This window comes from Ostrea edulis, chromosome 6 (genome assembly GCF_947568905.1).
Source record: "Ostrea edulis chromosome 6, xbOstEdul1.1, whole genome shotgun sequence".
NCBI lineage: Eukaryota > Metazoa > Mollusca > Bivalvia > Ostreida > Ostreidae > Ostrea > Ostrea edulis.
In genome coordinates this window covers 26,863,801-26,884,025 of record NC_079169.1, presented here as the reverse complement: position 1 = coordinate 26,884,025, position 20,225 = coordinate 26,863,801, and the positions used below count along the sequence as shown (strand labels likewise).

Below are 20,225 nucleotides of genomic sequence, written 5' to 3'. Positions count from 1 at the left end.
ACACTTTAATCTGTAAATTTTACACTTTAATCTGTAAATTTTACACTTTAATCTGTAAATTTTACACTTTAATCGTCTGACAGGTCATTTGCCTATCACTTGTTTGTGTGATATATGATCAATAGCTGTTCAAAAATTATTAAAATAAGGAACTTTTTTTTTCTTATATAAGATGTATGCCCTGTTTAAGATACTTCCCAATTAAATTATCCTGGTCCATTACCTACAGTACACAGGGAATGGCCATGCTGTAAAATACGGTATGATTATTGTATAAGTTTTACAGATTAAAGTGTAAAATTTACAGATTAAAGAGTAAAATTTACAGATTAAAGTGTAAAATTTACAGATTAATGTGCAAAATTTACAGATTAAAGTGTAAAATTTACAGATTAAAGTGTAAATTTTCCAGATTAAAGTGCAAAATTTACAGATTAAAGTGTAAAATACATTGTATAAAAAATAAAATGTAAAAACATGGCACTAATACATTTGGAGAACCGTACTCATCAATTGATTTAATGCGCGAATTATATCAATTATTGCTCTCTTCAATTGAATTGTAGCGCGCCTCAATTCAATTGTTGATATCATTAATTCATTTGAAGAGATAATTAAATCGCGCATTAATTCAGCTGAAGAATTAATGCTATCATCAATTCAATTAATGCGCGCAATAATTCAGAATTAAATATATCATAATTTATTTGAGGAGATCTTTAATTAAATTGTTTCGCACATCAAATGAATTGATGTCTTCAAATAATTGAAAATATCTTCAATTATTTGAGTTTAGGTTAATTCGGCGCTCCATATTTCTAAGCATATATAAAATTTAACTGTTCGGTGTGTTTTACAATATGAAAATTCATCCTCGTTGTTTACTGCACACAGTACATCCACATACACGACCGGAACACTCCACTTCACAAAATGTCACTTCACCATACTGAAGCACGCTGTCCTGCTACAACAGTTTTATTATGAACTTTTAAAATAATATAACCTGTAAATCAATCTACTAAACCCAGTGAAACTTTTAGTACAGACCTGTAATGGAATGTACTATTTGGTTATGACTAGATGGTATCCCTCAAAAGCAGGTGACCCACGAGTTACTTGCCCCTGATCATAGATAGAAAGATAAGTCGTACGTCGAATAATTTCGTAAAGAAATGTGTTTACGATAAAGAAGGCAAAGAAAATTGTTGGGATTTTTTTTACTAATTAAGATTACTAATTAAACCCTAATTAGCTGAACTATTAAAAATTTAAGAAATAAATAAAGCAATGAACGCAATATGGAGAGAAATACGATTTGATAGAAAGTATACAGAGTATTATTTAATTAACATAATTAATCAAACCCTAATTCTCTCAGATGTTAAAAACAGTAAGAAATTTGATATAAAAAACTGTAAGGGGCGAGATCAACAGATTGATTTCGGATAAAAATCTAAATTCAAATAGTTAGGGGGGGGTGTTAAAACTTCTGTAAGTTTCTCTCATCCGACATCGATTACACATTAGTCGAAAAAGGAGAAAGACAAGTGACTGTTAAAAGTACATGACGATATTACATTTTAATGAACATTTGATAGTTTTAATCTACACTTTCATTTGTGAATAAACAGAAGATAGGGTATACAGAGTTATTTATACGCGTTTGTTCTTACTTGTTAATCGATTATAGTTTAAACACTCATCATATCTAGTTTAGGGGGTCGTTGTGGGGGCGGATAGGGGGGGGGGGACGTAAAAACTATGTGAATTTAGTTTTTTTGTCAGACATTGAACTTTCGATCTCGCCCCTAGGAAGTAGATAAAACAGCGAATGCAACATGGAAAAAAATAATATTTAATAAGAAGTCTTATTAAAAGCAAAACTGATGATATCTAGCGGTGGTCAACGTAACATATCTTTAGAAATTATTTTTGAAAGTACAGAAGGGTATTTTTGATCAAAAGTTAATCATAGAAATTATTTTAATTACCCCCCCCCCCTCATTCAGTACACAAAATCAACTCAAAACTTTCATTCAACATTATAACTCACTAAAAAGACCATTCCTCAAAACCTGCTTTTGGATATCGAGTTAATTATTAAGACCAAACTAACTCAAGATCCAGGGCGATATATACACCTACTTTTGAGGGATACCAGATAAGCTTTGCCACCCAGCCAGGCCTATGCTAGCCCTGCCTTTCAGGGATACCAAGTTACTTAATAAGGCTCAACTAGCCCAGGTTCCCGGGAGATCTAAACACCTACTTTTGAGGGATACCAGATAAGCTTTGCCACTCAGCGAGCCCTATGCTAGACCTGCCTTTCAGGGATACCGAGTTAATTATCAAGGCTCAACTAGCCCGGGTTCCCGGGCCCAAAAGTCACCTACTTTTGAGAGATACCAGATAAGCTTTACCACCCAGCGAGCCCTATGCTAGACCTGCCTTTCAGGGATACCGAGTTAATTATCAAGGCTCAACTAGCCCGGGTAACCGGGCGATCTAAACACCTACTTTTGAGGGATACCAGATAAGCTTTACCACCCAGCGAGCCCTATGCTAGACCTGCCTTTCAGGGATACCGAGTTAATTATCAAGGCTCAACTAGCCCGGGTAACCGGGCGATCTAAACACCTACTTTTGAGGGATACCAGATAAGCTTTACCACCCAGCGAGCCCTATGCTAGACCTGCCTTTCAGGGATACCGAGTTAATTATCAAGGCTCAACTAGCCCGGGTAACCGGGCCCTAAAGTCACCTACTTTTGAGGGATACCAGATAAGCTTTACCACCCAGCGAGACCTATGCTAGACCTGCCTTTCAGGGATACCAAGTTAATTATCAAGGATCAACTAGTCCGGGTTCCTGAGCCCTAAAATCACCTACTTTTGAGGGATACCAGATAAGCTTTACCACCCAGCGAGCCCTATGCTAGACCTGCCTTTCAGGGATACCGAGTTAATTATCGAGGGTAAACTAGCCCGGGTTCCCGGGCCCTAAAGTCACCTACTTTTGAGGGATACCAGATAAGCTTTACCACCCAGCGAGCCCTATGCTAGACCTGCCTTTCAGGGATACCGAGTTAATTATCAAGGGTCAACTAGCCCGGGTTCCCGGGCCCTAAAGTCACCTACTTTTGAGGGATACCACATAAGCTTTACCACCCAGCGAGCCCTATGCTAGACCTGCCTTTCAGGGATACCAAGTTTATTAATAGGGCTCAACTAGCCCGGGTTCCCGGGCGATCTAAACACCTACTTTTGAGGGATACCAGATAAGCTTTACCACCCAGCGAGCCCTATCCCAGACCTGCCTTTCAGGGATACTAAGTTCATTAATAGGGCTCAACTAGCCCGGGTTCCCGGGCGATCTAAACACCTACTTTTGAGGGATACCAGATAAGCTTTACCACCCAGCGAGCCCTATGCTAGACCTGCCTTTCAGGGATACCGAGTTAATTATCAAGGCTCAACTAGCCCGGGTAACCGGGAGATCTAAACACCTACTTTTGAGGGATACCAGATAAGCTTTACCACCCAGCGAGCCCTATGCTAGACCTGCCTTTCAGGGATACCGAGTTAATTATCAAGGCTCAACTAGCCCGGGTTCCCGGGAGATCTAAACACCTACTTTTGAGGGATACCAGATAAGCTTTACCACCCAGCGAGCCCTATGCTAGACCTGCCTTTCAGGGATACCGAGTTAATTATCAAGGGTCAACTAGCCCGGGTTCCCGGGCCCTAAAGTCACCTACTTTTGAGGGATACCAGATAAGCTTTACCACCCAGCGAGCCCTATGCTAGACCTGCCTTTCAGGGATACCAAGTTAATTATCAAGGCTCAACTAGCCCGGGTAACCGGGCGATCTAAACACCTACTTTTGAGGGATACCAGATAAGCTTTACCACCCAGCGAGCCCTATGCTAGACCTGCCTTTCAGGGATACCGAGTTAATTATCAAGGCTCAACTAGCCCAGGTTCCCTGGTGATTTAAACACCTACTTTTGAGGGATACCAGATAAGCTTTACCACACAGCGAGACCTATGCTAGACCTGCCTTTCAGGGATACCAAGTTAATCATCAAGGCTCAACTAGCCCGGGTAACCGAGCGATCTAAACACCTACTTTTGAGGGATACCAAATAAGCTTTACCACCCAGCAAGCCCTATGCTAGACCTGCCTTTCAGGGATACCAAGTTAATTATCAAGGCTCAACTAGCCCGGGTAACCGGGCGATCTAAACACCTACTTTTGAGGGATACCAGATAAGCTTTACCACCCAGCGAGCCCTATATCAGACCTGCCTTTCAGGGATACCGACTTAATTATCGATGCTCAACTAGCCCAAGTTCCCGGGCGCTAAAGTCACCTACTTTTGAGGGATACCAGATAAGCTTTGTCACTCAGCGAGCCCTATATCTGACCTGCCTTTCAGAGATACCGAGTTAATTATCAAGGCTCAACTAGCCCAAGTTCCCAGGCGCTAAAGTTACCTACTTTTGAGGGATACCAGATACGCTTTGCCACCAAGCGAGACCTATGCTAACCCTGCCGTTGAGGGATACCAAGTTAATTGATAGGGCTCAACAAGCCTGGGTTCCCGGGTGATCTAAACACCTACTTTTGAGGGATACCAGATAAGCTTTGCCGCCCAACGAGCCCTATATCAGACCTGCCATTTAGGGATACCGAGTTAATTATCGACGCTCAACTAGCCCAAGTTCCCAGACGCTACAGTCACCTACTTTTGAGGGATACCAGATAAGCTTTGCCACCCAGCGAGCCCTATATCAGACCTGCCTTTCAGGGATACCGACTAAATTATCGATGCTCAACTAGCCCAAGTTCCCAGGCGCTAAAGTTACCTACCTTTGAGGGATACCAGATAAGCTTTGCCACCCAACGAGCCCTTTATCAGACCTGCCTTTCAGGGATACCGATTTAATTATCGACGCTCAACTAGCCCAAGTTCCCGGGCGCTAAAGTCACCTACTTTTGAGGGATATCAGATAAGCTTTGTCGCCCAACGAGCCCTATATCAGACCTGCCATTTAGGGATACCGAGTTAATTATCGACGCTCAACTAGCCCAAGTTCCCAGGCGCTACAGTCACCTACTTTTGAGGGATACCAGATAAGCTTTACCACCCAGCGAGCCCTATGCTAGACCTGCCTTTCAGGGATACCAAGTTTATTAATAGGGCTTAACTAGCCCGGGTTCCCGGGCGATCTAAACACCTACTTTTGAGGGATACCAGATAAGCTTTGCCACCCAGCGAGCCCTATGGCAAACCTGCCTTTCAGGGATACTGAGTTAATCAGCAACGCATAACGACGAGTGTAGTACGATTTGTAGGCTACGGTACTAATCTGCCTTTTAAGGATAGTATTTTTGATTTCCTATACAAAGATCGATTCATAAGATCTGCCTTTTAGAGATACGGAGTTAGTAATCCTTGGACAGCTAAGCCAATTCCTATGGTGTTTTGCTAAGCTGCCTTTGGGGACTATTGTGCACAAATGAAGCTATTACAATAACGTATTTCGCGCCTAGCATAGTTATTACTATGGAACTAAGATGTAAAATACTAGTAAATGAGAAACACTTCGTACTGTAATGGAAATGACGCTACACTGTAATGATAAAAAAATCTCCATGGACATCCTTAAACGTTATGAAATAATCACCATGTTGCATTGACTAGATCAAATTAAAACAACATTTAGTACGGAATTTTAATTTTTGATAGACTGATTAAGCTCATCAGCTATGATAGTTTGTAAATGAATGTGTGCACATATTATATTGGGTGTTAGTTGTTACTGTTTTTCTTTCTCTCGCTCTCTTGTCTTTCTTTCTCTCGCTCTCTTGTCTGTCTACCTCCTCCCACCTTTCCTCTCACTCACTCTCGGTCTAATCTATCTCTCCCTACTCAATGCCTCCATGCCTGTCTTTCCCTTTCTCTCTTGCCCCTCTCTCTCCCCACCCTTCCTCCTCCTCTCTCTCCATGTCTCCTGTCTTCTTCCTCCTCTCTCTGTACCACCCTTCCCCTCTCTCCCTTCACTCACTACCCTCTCCTCTTTATCTCTCTCTCTCATTCTCACCTCTTTATCTCTCTATTCATCCCTCTCTCTCTCCCTTTCTTTTTCTCCCCCTCTCTCTCCGACTGCAGTATAAAAGAAAGGCTCCTCATTTATTTTGATTTTGCAGTTTAATCAATAAGTCCACTGAGTGAAGGTAAGATAATAATATTTTTATCTGTATTTAAATATATACTCAAGATATATCATCATATTTTGGGCAAAAGCATGTATCATTGCATTGAGAGAGCTTGAGACATTGCAACTACATGTATATGTAATCAGAATTGTTACTGATATACCAACATTACCATAAAAAGAAATGATTTATTATAAATCTTGGGTGAAAAATCTAATTGAGAGTTACGCATATAATTGATCCTTCTTTTCTGCAATATCACATTCCTTGTAAGTATAAACAGCATTGATAGGTGGGTCAAAGGTCAAGTGATGATGTAACAATATAAGCCATTAGCGCTATAACGTAAAATGTCAATGACGTAGGATTAGGATGGACTCAATCGGATCACGCGCTCGCCTTTTTCCGTAACCGGTAAAAAGACTCGGACGTGGATCGGCGCAAGAATTGCATAAAATTGATGCATTTCTTCGCCGGAAGCGCGCCTGTGGATTAGGTTAAAAGGCCAAAACCGAATCCTTGTATAATGTATTATTTATATTTTCACCAGAGATTCAGTTTTGGTATCATTAACGTCTTATTCACTCCAATACATAAACATAAAAGTAAAAAATAATAGTGGTAGAATACCTTAGACATGTATGATATCTTAAATGCATTTGAAAGCTCGCGTTTCATATTGTAACGTACGCCTGTGACGTCATAGTTGCATTTCTGTACACATGGTAATAGACTATGATGGCGTCGATCCACATATGAGGTTCATTTGCGGTTGCGGAAATAGCCGAGTAGTTACGATTGGGATGAACTAGGTCGGGTATGATATGAAATGGTACCCTGTTGACCTCGCTTCTCTTGCAAATCAGCGGGGAACCAGTTTAGGGTATGATATAAAAATACAAGAGACCTGTGACGTCAAGTCGGATATGACGTAACAATAGAAGTTGGGAGCGCTATGTTGTAATGATAACGCAGAAAAAATTGAGAAAGCCAAGAGCGCTATGACGTAGCAATGACAAGGGAAAAATCGATCAAGTCGGCGTAGTATTTAAAGGTGTTAATAATAAGTGTGCCAGTGGTACCATGTATGTATAGGAGGTGATATAGGTGATTGTATGGGTGGTGGTATGTGGTGTATACCACCCATACACTATCAACTACAACCTATACACCACATACTATTACACTGCCCATACTCCACATACCACCACCCATACTACAAAATACCATTACACCTATATCACATATTACTGCAATTGTTACGTCATTGTGTTCTCTGCTATTTCAATTTTTTTAACGTTATTTTCCCGACGTAAAGCTAATAACTCCCATTGTTACGTCATGCTCGACTTAACGTCATATCGCTCTTCAAACTTCCGCCAGAGTTCGTTTGCTCACAAACCAAATTCTTCCAGTTAGGCATTATGGGATAGCGATTGTATACTGTGTGACGTCACTGTAGAATGACGAAAAAAGAACCATAACGTCAAACGTAAATAGTTCAAATCAAGAACGTAAACAACAAGTTTATTACTTTACACTATAATTTGAACAGTCTCCCTTCTCTTTAATGATCTTTTGATAATTTTATATTTAAAATAAAATCCATACTTTTATATATATGCTCTTAATGTCAATATTTTCAAGCTTTAACTACGAACTACTTCTTTAGTGTTATTTGCCCGCGTGATAATCGCGGACTCACAATATACAAATCTGTATATTGTACTGCGTCACATAGGAGATGTCTATACATAGGTGACGCAGTGAGGCCTCGACGGGGAGTTTGTACGCTTTTGCATTCCTACGTCATACCGCTCCCGGCTTCCATTGTTACGTCATACCCGACCTAGGTCTAGTCTCGTTCAACCAGACACTCGGCTGTCTCGGCAAATCTGCAACGAAAATCTCTGCTCGTCGGAGATTTCTGGAGACAGCCGAGCGTCTGGTTGCACGAGACTACCTTAGGTCCTAAACTGGTTCCCTACTGATTGGTGCTTCACACGAGAGAAGCGAGATTAACAGGGTACCAGTTTACCTAGGTCCCAACCCAATCGGAACGCCTCGAATGTCTCGTGCACTCGACATAGTGCGCCATTCTCTACCCAGTGTTCTGTGCGCTACTTTTAAAGGGAAAGGAAACGAGAATAATTGTTTATATCCTGTGATTATATTATCACGTGATTCCAAACGTTGACAGAGGTATAAGCGACGCTTGCGTAACGCCACCTCTGGTAAGAGAAGCTTGCGTAACGCCCCCTTTGTTGAGAGAATGATAGTGCGCGAGACATTCAAGGAATTCCGATTGGGTCTCAACCTAAACTGGTTCCCCGATGATTGGTGCTACACCAATGGTTGCTATACATAAGAAAAACCCTACTCCGACATGACCCTTTTAAGAGGGTGACCCCAAACTATTGTGAGACCATTTAAGAACCTGCCCTTATAGTGGTCGTCCGAAGACCCTTCGTGGGGTCCAGGATTAAAAACTGGGGTCCCTAGGTATTTCCGGTACCGAGATATGAGCCCTCAAAGAGAGCCCCCTTGGCCGATTTCGACCCTTTTTGCAAGTTTTGGGGCTCGAGAATGGGTGGGGCTAGGGGACCCAAATTTGGGAAGGGGCCTTCGTGATGAGCGCCTTGGAGCCCCATGGAACTTATTTGCCCCAGTGGGGCCAAAGTGGGTGACACCCTTTACTGGAGGACTTGTAGGTCTGGGGTCGATGGGGCTAGAGGACCCCAATTTGGGATGGGGCCTAAAAGGGGTCCGTTCTCGGTCGCTTTGGGACAAATCGGCCCTTTTGGGGTCAGGGGTCCTTAAAAGTGGGGCCAACATTTTTTGAATTCCGACTGGGCCGAAGTTGATGGGGCCAGACCGGACTTTTCCCGAGTGGCAAAAGGACTGGCCCCACTCTGTTGCCCCATGGGGTCCTAAGGGGCAAAACACCTATCACGACCCTACCTTTCTAAAGTTGTCATGCCAATCCACTCTGGCCCCCTCATGAGGCCTGGCCTTCGCTGAGTCATCAGAGGGCCCCATTTGGGGTCAGTTTTTGAGAAGATGGGGTCCCTAGGTACTTCCGGTACCGAATTATGGCCCATTGGAGAAATGGAGAATTTTACATTTTAAGGGCAATTTTGGTTACTTTTAAGGGCAGGTTTGGCTACCGGAATTATGGCTTTTTTCAAAGACCCGTCACTGCCAAATGGGTGGGGCCAGAGGACTCAAGATTAGGGAGGGGCCTTCCGTGTTGTCTCTCTCGAGCCCCCTGGGGCCAGTTTGCCCCAACGAGGCAGAAGTTTTAGAAAGGTCACCCTTTACTGGAAAACGTGTAGCTCTGGGGTCGATGGGGCTAGAGCACCCCAATTTGGAATGGGGCGTAAGAAGGGTCCGTTCTCGGCCCCTGTTGGGTAAATTGGCCCCCTTGGGGTCAGCAGTTCCCAGAATTTTTTAACCACTGGTCGAGCCCCTCATGATGGGGCCAGACCTAACCCTATTCGTTTCCAGAACTAGTGGGGCCCCACTCTGTGCCCACTTGGGGTCGATTTGGGGCAAAGTGCTAAAAACCCTACCCCGGCATGACCCTTTGAAGAGGATGACCTCAAACTATTGTAAAGCCCCCTTTTGGTCCTGCCCTTCCGGGTGTCGACAGAAAGTCCTTCGAGGGGTCCAGGGCTAAAAAAATTGAGTCCCTAGGTACTTCCGGTCCCGAGATATGAGACTAGAAATTTGCCCCCTTTTGCCGATTTCGAAGTGTTGGGGCTCGAGATTGGATGGGGCTAGGGGACCCAAATTTAGGCAGGGGCCTTCAAAGGGAACGTCTTCGAGCCCCCTGGGGTTCATTTGCCCCCTTAAGGCCAATGTTTTTTTAGTGACACCCTTTACTGGAGGACTTCTAGCTCTAAAGTTGATTGGGCTAGGGGACCCTAATTTGGGATGGGGCCTAAGAGGGGTTCGGTCTAGGCACCCGTGGGGGCAAATTTTTCCCCTTCGGGTCAGGGGTCCCCAAAGGGGGGGTTAAGAACTTTTAGACTGCCGACTCAGCCCCATTTGATGGAGTCAGCCCCCAATTTTTTGAGTGGCTAATATCATGGGGCCCCACTGCATTGCCCCATGAGGTCGATTTGGGGCAAAGGGCTAAAAACCCTACCCCGACATGACCCTTTAAAGAGGGTGACTCCAAACTTTTGCCGGCCCCTCAAAGGACCTGTTCTTCAGGGTGTCGACAGAACCCCTTCATGGGGTTCAGGGCAAAAAAATGGGATCCCTAGCTACTTCCTGTCCCGAGATATAAACCCTCCAACAGAGCCCCACTTTGCCGATTTCGACCCTCTTTGCAAGTTATGGGGCTCGAGAGTGGGTGGAGCTAGGGGACCCAAATTTGGGCAGGGGCATTCAAGGAGAGCGGCTTGGAGCCCCATGGGGCTCATTTGCCCCCTTGGGACCCAAGTGTTTCAGGGTGACACCCTTTACTCGAGGACTTGTAGCTCTGGGGTCGATGGGGCTAGAGGACCCCATTTGGGACTGGGGATAAGAGGGGTCCGTTCCCTAATCTTGTGGGGCAAATTTGCCCCCTTGGGGTCAGGGGTCACCAAAGGGTGGTTAAGAATTTTTAGACTGCTGACTGAGCCCCACTTGATGGGGTCAGCCCCATATTTTTTAAGGGGCTAATATTATTGGGCCCAACTGTATGGCCCCATGGGGTCGAGTTTGGGCAAAGAGCTAAAAACCTTATCCCGGCATGACCCTTTGAAGAGGGTGGCTCCAAACTATTGCCGGCCCCTTTAGGGATCTATTCTTCCGGGGATCAACCAAGAACCCTTCGAGGGATCCAGGGCCAAAAAATGGGGTTCCTAGGTACTTTCGGTCCTGAGATATGACCAATCGAAAGTTGGGGATTTTAAACGTTTTTTAATAGCCGTTTTGGCTACCGGAAGATCCGCAATCTGAAAAAATGGCTCACTCTCAAACTTCTGGGATTGTTTACGTTTTTGTTTAAGTGCCATTTTGACTACCTTTTAGGGCCATTTTCGCTACCTGAATAACAGCCTTTTTAAAAGAGGGGTCACTGCCAAACTTGTGGGACCAGAAGACTCAAAGTTCGGGAGAGACCTTGAGAGGGGTCACCTTCGAGGGTTCTGGGGCCAGTTTGCCCCTTGTGGACGGAGTTGAAAAATGGGTCACCCTTCACTGGTAGACGTGCAGCGCTGGGATCGATGGGCTAGCGGGCCCCAATTTAGGATGGGGCTTAAGAGAGGTCCGTTCTCGGTCCCTGTGGGGCAAATGGGTCCCCTTGGAGTCATCAGTCCCCATGGGTGGGGCTAGAATTTTTTAACCACTGGTCAAGCCCCTCATGATGGGGTCAGACCTAACCCTATTTGTTTTGAAGATTAGTGGGGCCCAACTCTGTGCCCACGTGGGATCCATTTGGGGCTAAGGGCCATAAATGTTACCTGACATGACCCTTTTAAGAGGGTGGCCCCAAACTATTGTGGGTCCCTTTAGGGACCTGCCTTTCCAGGGATCGTAAGAGAACCCCTCTAGGGGTCGGGGGGGGCAAAAAATAGGGTCCCCAAGTACTTCGGGTACCGAGATATGAACCCTCCGAAATAGCCCCTTTTTCTCTTTTGGACCCTTTTTGCAAATTTTGTAGCTCCGGAGTGGAAGGGGCTACGGAACTGAAATTGGGACAAGGACCTTGGATGGGGCCCCCTTGATGCCCCATGGGTCCAGTTTGCCCCCTGGGGCAGGATTTTCCTGAGTGATCACCCTCTAGTGCAAGACCTGTAGGTCCGGGGTCGATGAGGCTAGGATACCCCAATTTGGAAAAGGGTCCTTGGAAGGGGGCGATCTCGATCCCTGTGGGGTCCCAGAGCCCCAGTGGGGTCAGGGGCCATCAGGGATGGGGCCAACATTTTTATAGTCAGGACTGAGACCTACTGGATGGGGGCCAAACCAGACCCCTTTCTGTGCGAGAAATGTTGGGGTCGCACTCTGTGGCCCCATGGGGTCGTATTGGGGCTAGAGGGCTAAATACCCACCCTGACCACACCCTTCTAAAGGGGTGACCCCAATCCACTTTCGACCCTTGTTGGGAGTTGCCCTTCTAGGGGTCAACAGAGCCCCTTTCTGGGAGTTCCTGTGCGGAAAATGGGGTCCCTAGGTCCCGAGGTATGGTCACCGTGCTTGCTGGAAAGAGGGGTGATTTTTATAGGGCTACTTGGCTACTTGGAGGGCAGAAATGGCTACTGGGTCCTGGAAAATTGTCTAAGTGTTTTAAGGCCAAAATGGCTACCTGACAGAAGTGAGGCAAAGGGTCCCCAATTCGACAGAGGGACCCTCGGAAGGGGGCGATCCGAAATCCTCATGGGGTGACATGGCCCCTCCGGTCATCGGGAATCCCATGGGGAGTACTCCTTTTCTTTTAAGGTTTGGTGCTCTGGAACGGATGGGGCAATGGGCCCCCAATCGGTTCGAGGCCCCTTCCATGGGGTGCCTCTCGGACCCCATGGGGCCAATTTGTCCCATGCAAGCATTGTTCGCACGAGTGATATTCCTTTTTGAATAACTTTTTGGGGGTGTTTGGGCTTCCGGGTCTAGTATGAGCTGAAGGGCCCTTCGGGGACGCGACCCCAACAGGTCCGGGGCCAGTGAGCCCCCTTTTTTTGAAAAGTCGGAATTTTGTCCCTTCCCGGTCATCACCTCAAAATCATTTTTTCGCGGGTCCGGAACTGATGGGGCTAGAGAGCTCAAATTACCGGAGGACCCTTAATAGGGATGGTAGTCGCCCCTCATGGGGTCTGTTGCCCCTTGGGGTCGAAGGGCCCATATGGTAACCTTCGAATTTTGGGTCATTTTTGAGTGCGTTTGAGCCCCATCTATGTTTTACCCAATCCTAGAGAGGCATTGTCTATCCTCAAAAGGTTTGTTGACAACAACTCCCCAATGGACCCCATGTTTCCATTTTCGACCTTTTTTCTAAGAGTCGTTGCCCTAAGGTCGAGGGGGTTGGAGGGTTCCAATTTTCGCGAGGAACCTCTTAAGGGACAGCCCTCGACTCCCACGGGGGAAATTTAGCCCCTTGAAATCAGGGGTCAAGTGGGGCCCAAGTCGATTTTTTCACTTTTTTCTACTTTTTTGAAGGGCCGGAAGTCCTAGAAGCCTTAGTGCTAGGGAATCGACATTCACGTGAGATAGGACCCCAAACCTCCCCTATGAGATCCCAAAAGAACAGCGTCGTACAGGGTAGCGGAAATATGGGGTCAGGACTGAAGTCCCCCAATGGTCAAACTGGTGAAAATGGGCAATTTTTGAAAGACGCTATCTCCAAGATCCGTTGAGGGATCTTGTTGCCCTTTACAGGGCCAACATAGAAAGGATTGTGCAATTCGGGACCCAAAAATCAGGTGCCTGGGTCAAGGGTAAAGGATCTGTCTGACCCCCACCCTAGCCCCACCCTTTTGGGGCGAGTCGGCGACTTTGATTCTTCACTGAGCCCAAGTCTTTGGGGCTACCGAAGACCCCTTAGCACCCAAACATGACCTGGCCCCACTCTATTGCCCCATGGTTGAAAATAGGGGCTAGGGGCCAAGACCACTCCCCAAGGCCTCCGGGAAGTAACTGGAGTGTCACCCGTCGCCTTTGACTTCTTCTGTAATATCCTTTTAGGAGCCGATCTGAAATGTTGGGGGTCCTTTGGGGTCGAAAGAAGGGGTCTAATCCCCTTTTCTAAAGGGGCACAACCCTGAAAAAACCCTTTTAGAGCGAGCCCTGCACTTTAAGGGCAAGTGGCTACCTTAGTAAAACATCATCCTATCCCCTTTCCAGGCTGATTTCAGGCGCGAAACTTGCCAGATCCGTAGGGCAGGGTCCTCTCTTTATTACCCCACCCAGAAAAAATCTCTGAGGGGGCGCTTAGCACCCGGGGTGGGGGTTGAAAAAAGGTCCGAACTGGCCACCGATATGAGATGTTAGGACCAGTCTTGGCTTAAAAAAAAACACACTTCAAGTCCATCCCCAGCCCCCAAGTTGGGGATCAGGCTGCAATTTTGGGAGGGTAGGTTTTCAACCATTGTCCCTCGGACCAGGGTAAAAATCCAAGGAAAAAGAAAAACATACTATTAACCCAAAAAAATGAAGTACTTTTGTACTTAGACATTATTATAGGGTAAGTTGGTTATACCCCTCAGACCATCCTCGTTCCTGGGTCCCTTGGAGCCATATTTCTAGGGGTGCTGGGCTATCCCTTCCCACAGGGTTAGCCCTTAATTTTGACCCCCTATTCAACCCCTAGTTAGTTTTATCTAATCCTTTTTAAGGGCATTTTTCGCCTTTTTAGGGATTTTGCCATAACTTTGTCCAAAAAAACCCCTAGCGTCCCGGGGGTTGGGACACGTTAAAACTTGGCGATTTCCGCAGGATCTAACACCCACGCCGTGCCCACACCTTAATTACTCTACCCACGGGACTTGATATTTTAATTAGGCGGGCAACTAGGGTTAGGTTTAAGAACACCATAATTAGGGTAAAGCTTATCTGGTATCCCTCAAAAGTAGGTGTTTAGATCTCCCGGTTACCCGGGCTAGTTGAGCCTTGATAATTAACTCGGTATCCCTGAAAGGCAGGTCTAGCATAGGGCTCGCTGGGTGGTAAAGCTTATCTGGTATCCCTCAAAAGTAGGTGACTTTAGGGCCCGGGAACCCGGGCTAGTTGACCCTTGATAATTAACTCGGTATCCCTGAAAGGCAGGTCTAGCATAGGTCTCGCTGGGTGGTAAAGCTTATCTGGTATCCCTCAAAAGTAGGTGTTTAGATCGCCCGGTTACCCGGGCTAGTTGAGCCTTGATAATTAACTTGGTATCCCTGAAAGGCAGGTCTAGCATAGGTCTCGCTGGGTGGTAAAGCTTATCTGGTATCCCTCAAAAGTAGGTGTTTAGATCGCCCGGTTACCCGGGCTAGTTGAGCCTTGATAATTAACTCGGTATCCCTGAAAGGCAGGTCTAGCATAGGGCTCGCTGGGTGGTAAAGCTTATCTGGTATCCCTCAAAAGTAGGTGATTTTAGGGCCCAAGAACCCGGGCTAGTTGAGCCTTGATAATTAACTTGGTATCCTTGAAAGGCAGGTCTAGCATAGGGCTCGCAGGGTGGTAAAGCTTATCTGGTATCCCTCAAAAGTAGGTGACTTTAAGGCCTGGTTACCCGGGCTAGTTGAGCCTTGATAATTAACTCGGTATCCCTGAAAGGCAGGTCTAGCATAGGGCTCGCTGGATGGTAAAGCTTATCTGGTATCCCTCAAAAGTAGGTGTTTAGATCGCCCGGTTACCCGGGCTAGTTGAGCCTTGATAATTAACTTGGTATCCCTGAAAGGCAGGTCTAGCATAGGTCTCCCTGGGTGGTAAAGCTTATCTGGTATCCCTCAAAAGTAGGTGATTTTAGGGCCCAAGAACCCGGGCTAGTTGAGCCTTGATAATTAACTTGGTATCCTTGAAAGGCAGGTCTAGCATAGGGCTCGCAGGGTGGTAAAGCTTATCTGGTATCCCTCAAAAGTAGGTGTTTAGATTGCCCGGGAACCCGGGCTAGTTGAGCCCTATTAATGAACTTAGTATCCCTGAAAGGCAGGTCTGGGATAGGGCTCGCTGAGTGGTAAAGCTTATCTGGTATCCCTCAAAAGTAGGTGACTTTAGGGCCCGGGAACCCGGGCTAGTTGAGCCTTGATAATTAACTTGGTATCCCTGAAAGGCAGGTCTAGCATAGGGCTCGCTGGGTGGTAAAGCTTATCTGGTATCCCTCAAAAGTAGGTGTTTAGATCGCCCGGTTACCCGGGCTAGTTGAGCCTTGATAATTAACTTGGTATCCCTGAAAGGCAGGTCTAGCATAGTTCTCGCTGGATGGTAAAGCTTATCTGGTATCCCTCAAAAGTAGGTGACTTTAGGGCCCGGGAACCCGGGCTAGTTGAGCCTTGATAATTAACTCGGTATCCCTGAAAGGCAGGTCTAGCATAGGGCTCGCTGGGTGGTAAAGCTTATCTGGTATCCCTCAAAAGTAAGTGTTTAGATCGCCCGGTTACCCGGGCTAGTTGAGCCTTGATAATTAACTCGGTATCCCTGAAAGGCAGGGCTAGCATAGGGCTCGCAGGGTGGTAAAGGTATCTGGTATCCCTCAAAAGTAGGTGTTTAGATCGCCCGGTTACCCGGGCTAGTTGAGCCTTGATAATTAACTTGGTATCCCTGAAAGGCAGGTCTAGCATAGGGCTCGCTGGATGGTAAAGCTTATCTGGTATCCCTCAAAAGTAGGTGACTTTAGGGCCCGGTTACCCGGGCTAGTTGAGCCTTGATAATTAACTCGGTATCCCTGAAAGGCAGGTCTAGCATAGGGCTCGCTGGGTGGTAAAGCTTATCTGGTATCCCTCAAAAGTAAGTGTTTAGATCGCCCGGTTACCCGGGCTAGTTGAGCCTTGATAATTAACTCGGTATCCCTGAAAGGCAGGTCTAGCATAGGGCTCGCAGGGTGGTAAAGGTTATCTGGTATCCCTCAAAAGTAGGTGTTTAGATCGCCCGGTTACCCGGGCTAGTTGAGCCTTGATAATTAACTTGGTATCCCTGAAAGGCAGGTCTAGCATAGGGCTCGCTGGATGGTAAAGCTTATCTGGTATCCCTCAAAAGTAGGTGACTTTAGGGCCCGGTTACCCGGGCTAGTTGAGCCTTGATAATTAACTCGGTATCCCTGAAAGGCAGGTCTAGCATAGGGCTCGCTGGGTGGTAAAGCTTATCTGGTATCCCTCAAAAGTAAGTGTTTAGATCGCCCGGTTACCTGGGCTAGTTGAGCCTTGATAATTAACTCGGTATCCCTGAAAGGCAGGTCTAGCATAGGGCTCGCAGGGTGGTAAAGGTTATCTGGTATCCCTCAAAAGTAGGTGTTTAGATCGCCCGGTTACCCGGGCTAGTTGAGCCTTGATAATTAACTCGGTATCCCTGAAAGGCAGGTCTAGCATAGGGCTCGCTGGGTGGTAAAGCTTATCTGGTATCTCTCAAAAGTAGGTGACTTTAGGGCCCGGGAACCCGGGCTAGTTGAGCCTTGATAATTAACTCGGTATCCCTGAAAGGCAGGTCTAGCATAGGGCTCGCTGGGTGGCAAAGCTTATCTGGTATCCCTCAAAAGTAGGTGTTTAGATCTCCCGGGAACCTGGGCTAGTTGAGCCTTATTAAGTAACTTGGTATCCCTGAAAGGCAGGGCTAGCATAGGCCTGGCTGGGTGGCAAAGCTTATCTGGTATCCCTCAAAAGTAGGTGTTTATATCGCCCTGGATCTTGAGTTAGTTTGGTCTTAATAATTAACTCGATATCCAAAAGCAGGTTTTGAGGAATGGTCTTTTTAGTGAGTTATAATGTTGAATGAAAGTTTTGAGTTGATTTTGTGTACTGAATGAGGGGGGGGGGGGGTAATTAAAATAATTTCTATGATTAACTTTTGATCAAAAATACCCTTCTGTACTTTCAAAAATAATTTCTAAAGATATGTTACTTTGACCACCGCTAGATATCATCAGTTTTGCTTTTAATAAGACTTCTTATTAAATATTATTTTTTTTCCATGTTGCATTCGCTGTTTTATCTACTTCCTAGGGGCGAGATCGAAAGTTCAATGTCTGACAAAAAAACTAAATTCACATAGTTTTTACGTCCCCCCCCTATCCGCCCCCACAACGACCCCCTAAACTAGATATGATGAGTGTTTAAACTATAATCGATTAATAAGTAAGAACAAACGCGTATAAATAACTCTGTATACCCTATCTTCTGTTTATTCACAAATGAAAGTGTAGATTAAAACTATCAAATGTTCATTAAAATGTAATATCGTCATGTACTTTTAACAGTCACTTGTCTTTCTCCTTTTTCGACTAATGTGTAATCGATGTCGGATGAGAGAAACTTACAGAAGTTTTAACACCCCCCCCCCTAACTATTTGAATTTAGATTTTTATCCGAAATCAATCTGTTGATCTCGCCCCTTACAGTTTTTTATATCAAATTTCTTACTGTTTTTAACATCTGAGAGAATTAGGGTTTGATTAATTATGTTAATTAAATAATACTCTGTATACTTTCTATCAAATCGTATTTCTCTCCATATTGCGTTCATTGCTTTATTTATTTCTTACATTTTTAATAGTTCAGCTAATTAGGGTTTAATTAGTAATCTTAATTAGTAAAAAAAATCCCAACAATTTTCTTTGCCTTCTTTATCGTAAACACATTTCTTTACGAAATTATTCGACGTACGACTTATCTTTCTATCTATGATCAGGGGCAAGTAACTCGTGGGTCACCTGCTTTTGAGGGATACCATCTAGTCATAACCGTACTATTTTACCTTTAAAACTTGAGTCAATAAAACCAGTTTACGACTGCCGAATGTTGCAATACGCATTAGTTTGATACTGAGTGGAGTCGGAAACTCTCTCCTCCTCCTGAGAGATGACGGGAAGAACCGATGCTGACATGTCTCTCACGTTATTGGTGATGATGTTATCCTTGAGCCTAAATCTACGATATACAGGTAAATATTCGTACTAAATCTACGATCTACAGGTAAATATGTGTAGTGAAAATACCTTTGTAGTGTTATTATTTACAATTATAGAATCTTGCATCGACCTTTGATGGAAATCCTACATAAAGTGCTCAATTTTTCTACTGGGTTTTCAGATTGTTAAGTAAAAATCGTGTAGACTGCAATTTAATTGCAATTATATTACAAATCGCCTTGGTCTATTAAATAGCGTATAAATGTGTCTGTAAATAGCAACCCATCGTGAGCAAGCATTGTCATTCTCACCGTGTGTACAGCGAAGTATCACGTGTCATTTATCACCACTTTCTTTTTATGTCTAAATTCAACAGGCGATGTTTAAAATAAAAATTAGGATTCTTCATCTAGATCCAAATTTAAAACTAAAGAAATAATGATGATCAACAAATCATTTCCTCAGTTTTTAATGTTCATACGTCTACTTTCAGTTTCAGGAAGGAACTACTTATATGTGGACCGGAACAGATCTTGGAGTGAGGCAATAGAATTCTGCAGGCAGGAGGAAGCTTTTTTGTCGACTTTAAACCAAGAAGTTGTTGGGTCCGCCCTTCAGACCTGTTTACCTGGAAATTCCACAGATTTGTGGACGAATACCTATAGTATAGCTACACCATATTTATTAATTCATGGTAGGTTCTATGAAAATTGTTAAAAATACTCACAATATTTATAAACAGTGCTGAAATTCTGCAATATGCGAGTAAGATATGTTGATCATCGCAATAAGATTGTATAGATTTTTCCAGTCATATCTTGTATAAAAAGAAATTGATCAATGAATAAACGTAAAAAGATTATAAGACTGATTTATGTTTAGATTTCCTCCTAAAATGAAAATCATATATATATATATATATATATATATATATATATATATTAAAAGAAATAGAATAAACAGTACACAAAGTTAAAAATTTAACACAAGCGCTTTCATTTTATAATCCTCAGGCGTTACATTTTAAAATGCGTTAAATTTTTAACTTTGTGTACTGTTTATTCTATTTCTTTTAATATTTTATACCGGATACTGTGATTTTTAAAAAAAAACACAATTTGGATATATATATATATATATATATATATATATATATATATATATATATAATCAGAATGACACATTTCATAAAAAACAATCATTGTTTTTTATGGAATGTGTCATTCTGATTTTCAATATTTATTTACAACTGTGACGAATCAACTTCATATATATATATATATATATATATATATATATATATATATATATATATATCTTTTGCATAGTTTGTCCAGTGACCTGTTTTTTTTTACTTTTAGGATGCGTTGGAGAGCTGGATAATATGACATTCCATACATTGAACAGTTCTTCTGTATTCGAATGCCAGACCATGTGCAGTAATTACTCTAGATTTGCAATAAAGGCACGTAACTT

The 20,225-nt window shown here is 44.2% G+C and overlaps 1 protein-coding gene across 4 annotated transcripts in view; it reads left to right on the top strand.

Annotated features, from left to right (window-relative positions):
* The first annotated feature begins 950 nt into the window (after positions 1 to 950).
* The window catches only part of LOC125647869 (MAM and LDL-receptor class A domain-containing protein 2-like), a 54,674-nt gene continuing 35,399 nt past the window's right edge, over positions 951 to 20,225 (top strand). Inside the window, exons 1-4 of one of the 4 annotated variants that reach the window (XM_056142202.1) lie at positions 951 to 1,071; positions 18,593 to 18,781; positions 19,243 to 19,443; positions 20,111 to 20,214. In XM_056142202.1, the coding sequence (XP_055998177.1) occupies positions 18,700 to 18,781; positions 19,243 to 19,443; positions 20,111 to 20,214 (387 nt within the window). In that variant the 5' untranslated portion in view covers positions 951 to 1,071; positions 18,593 to 18,699. Of the gene's footprint in view, positions 1,072 to 18,526; positions 18,782 to 19,242; positions 19,444 to 20,110; positions 20,215 to 20,225 lie in introns of those variants that run through there. The other 3 variants (XM_056142204.1, XM_056142205.1, XM_056142203.1) reach the window with 3 other exon arrangements.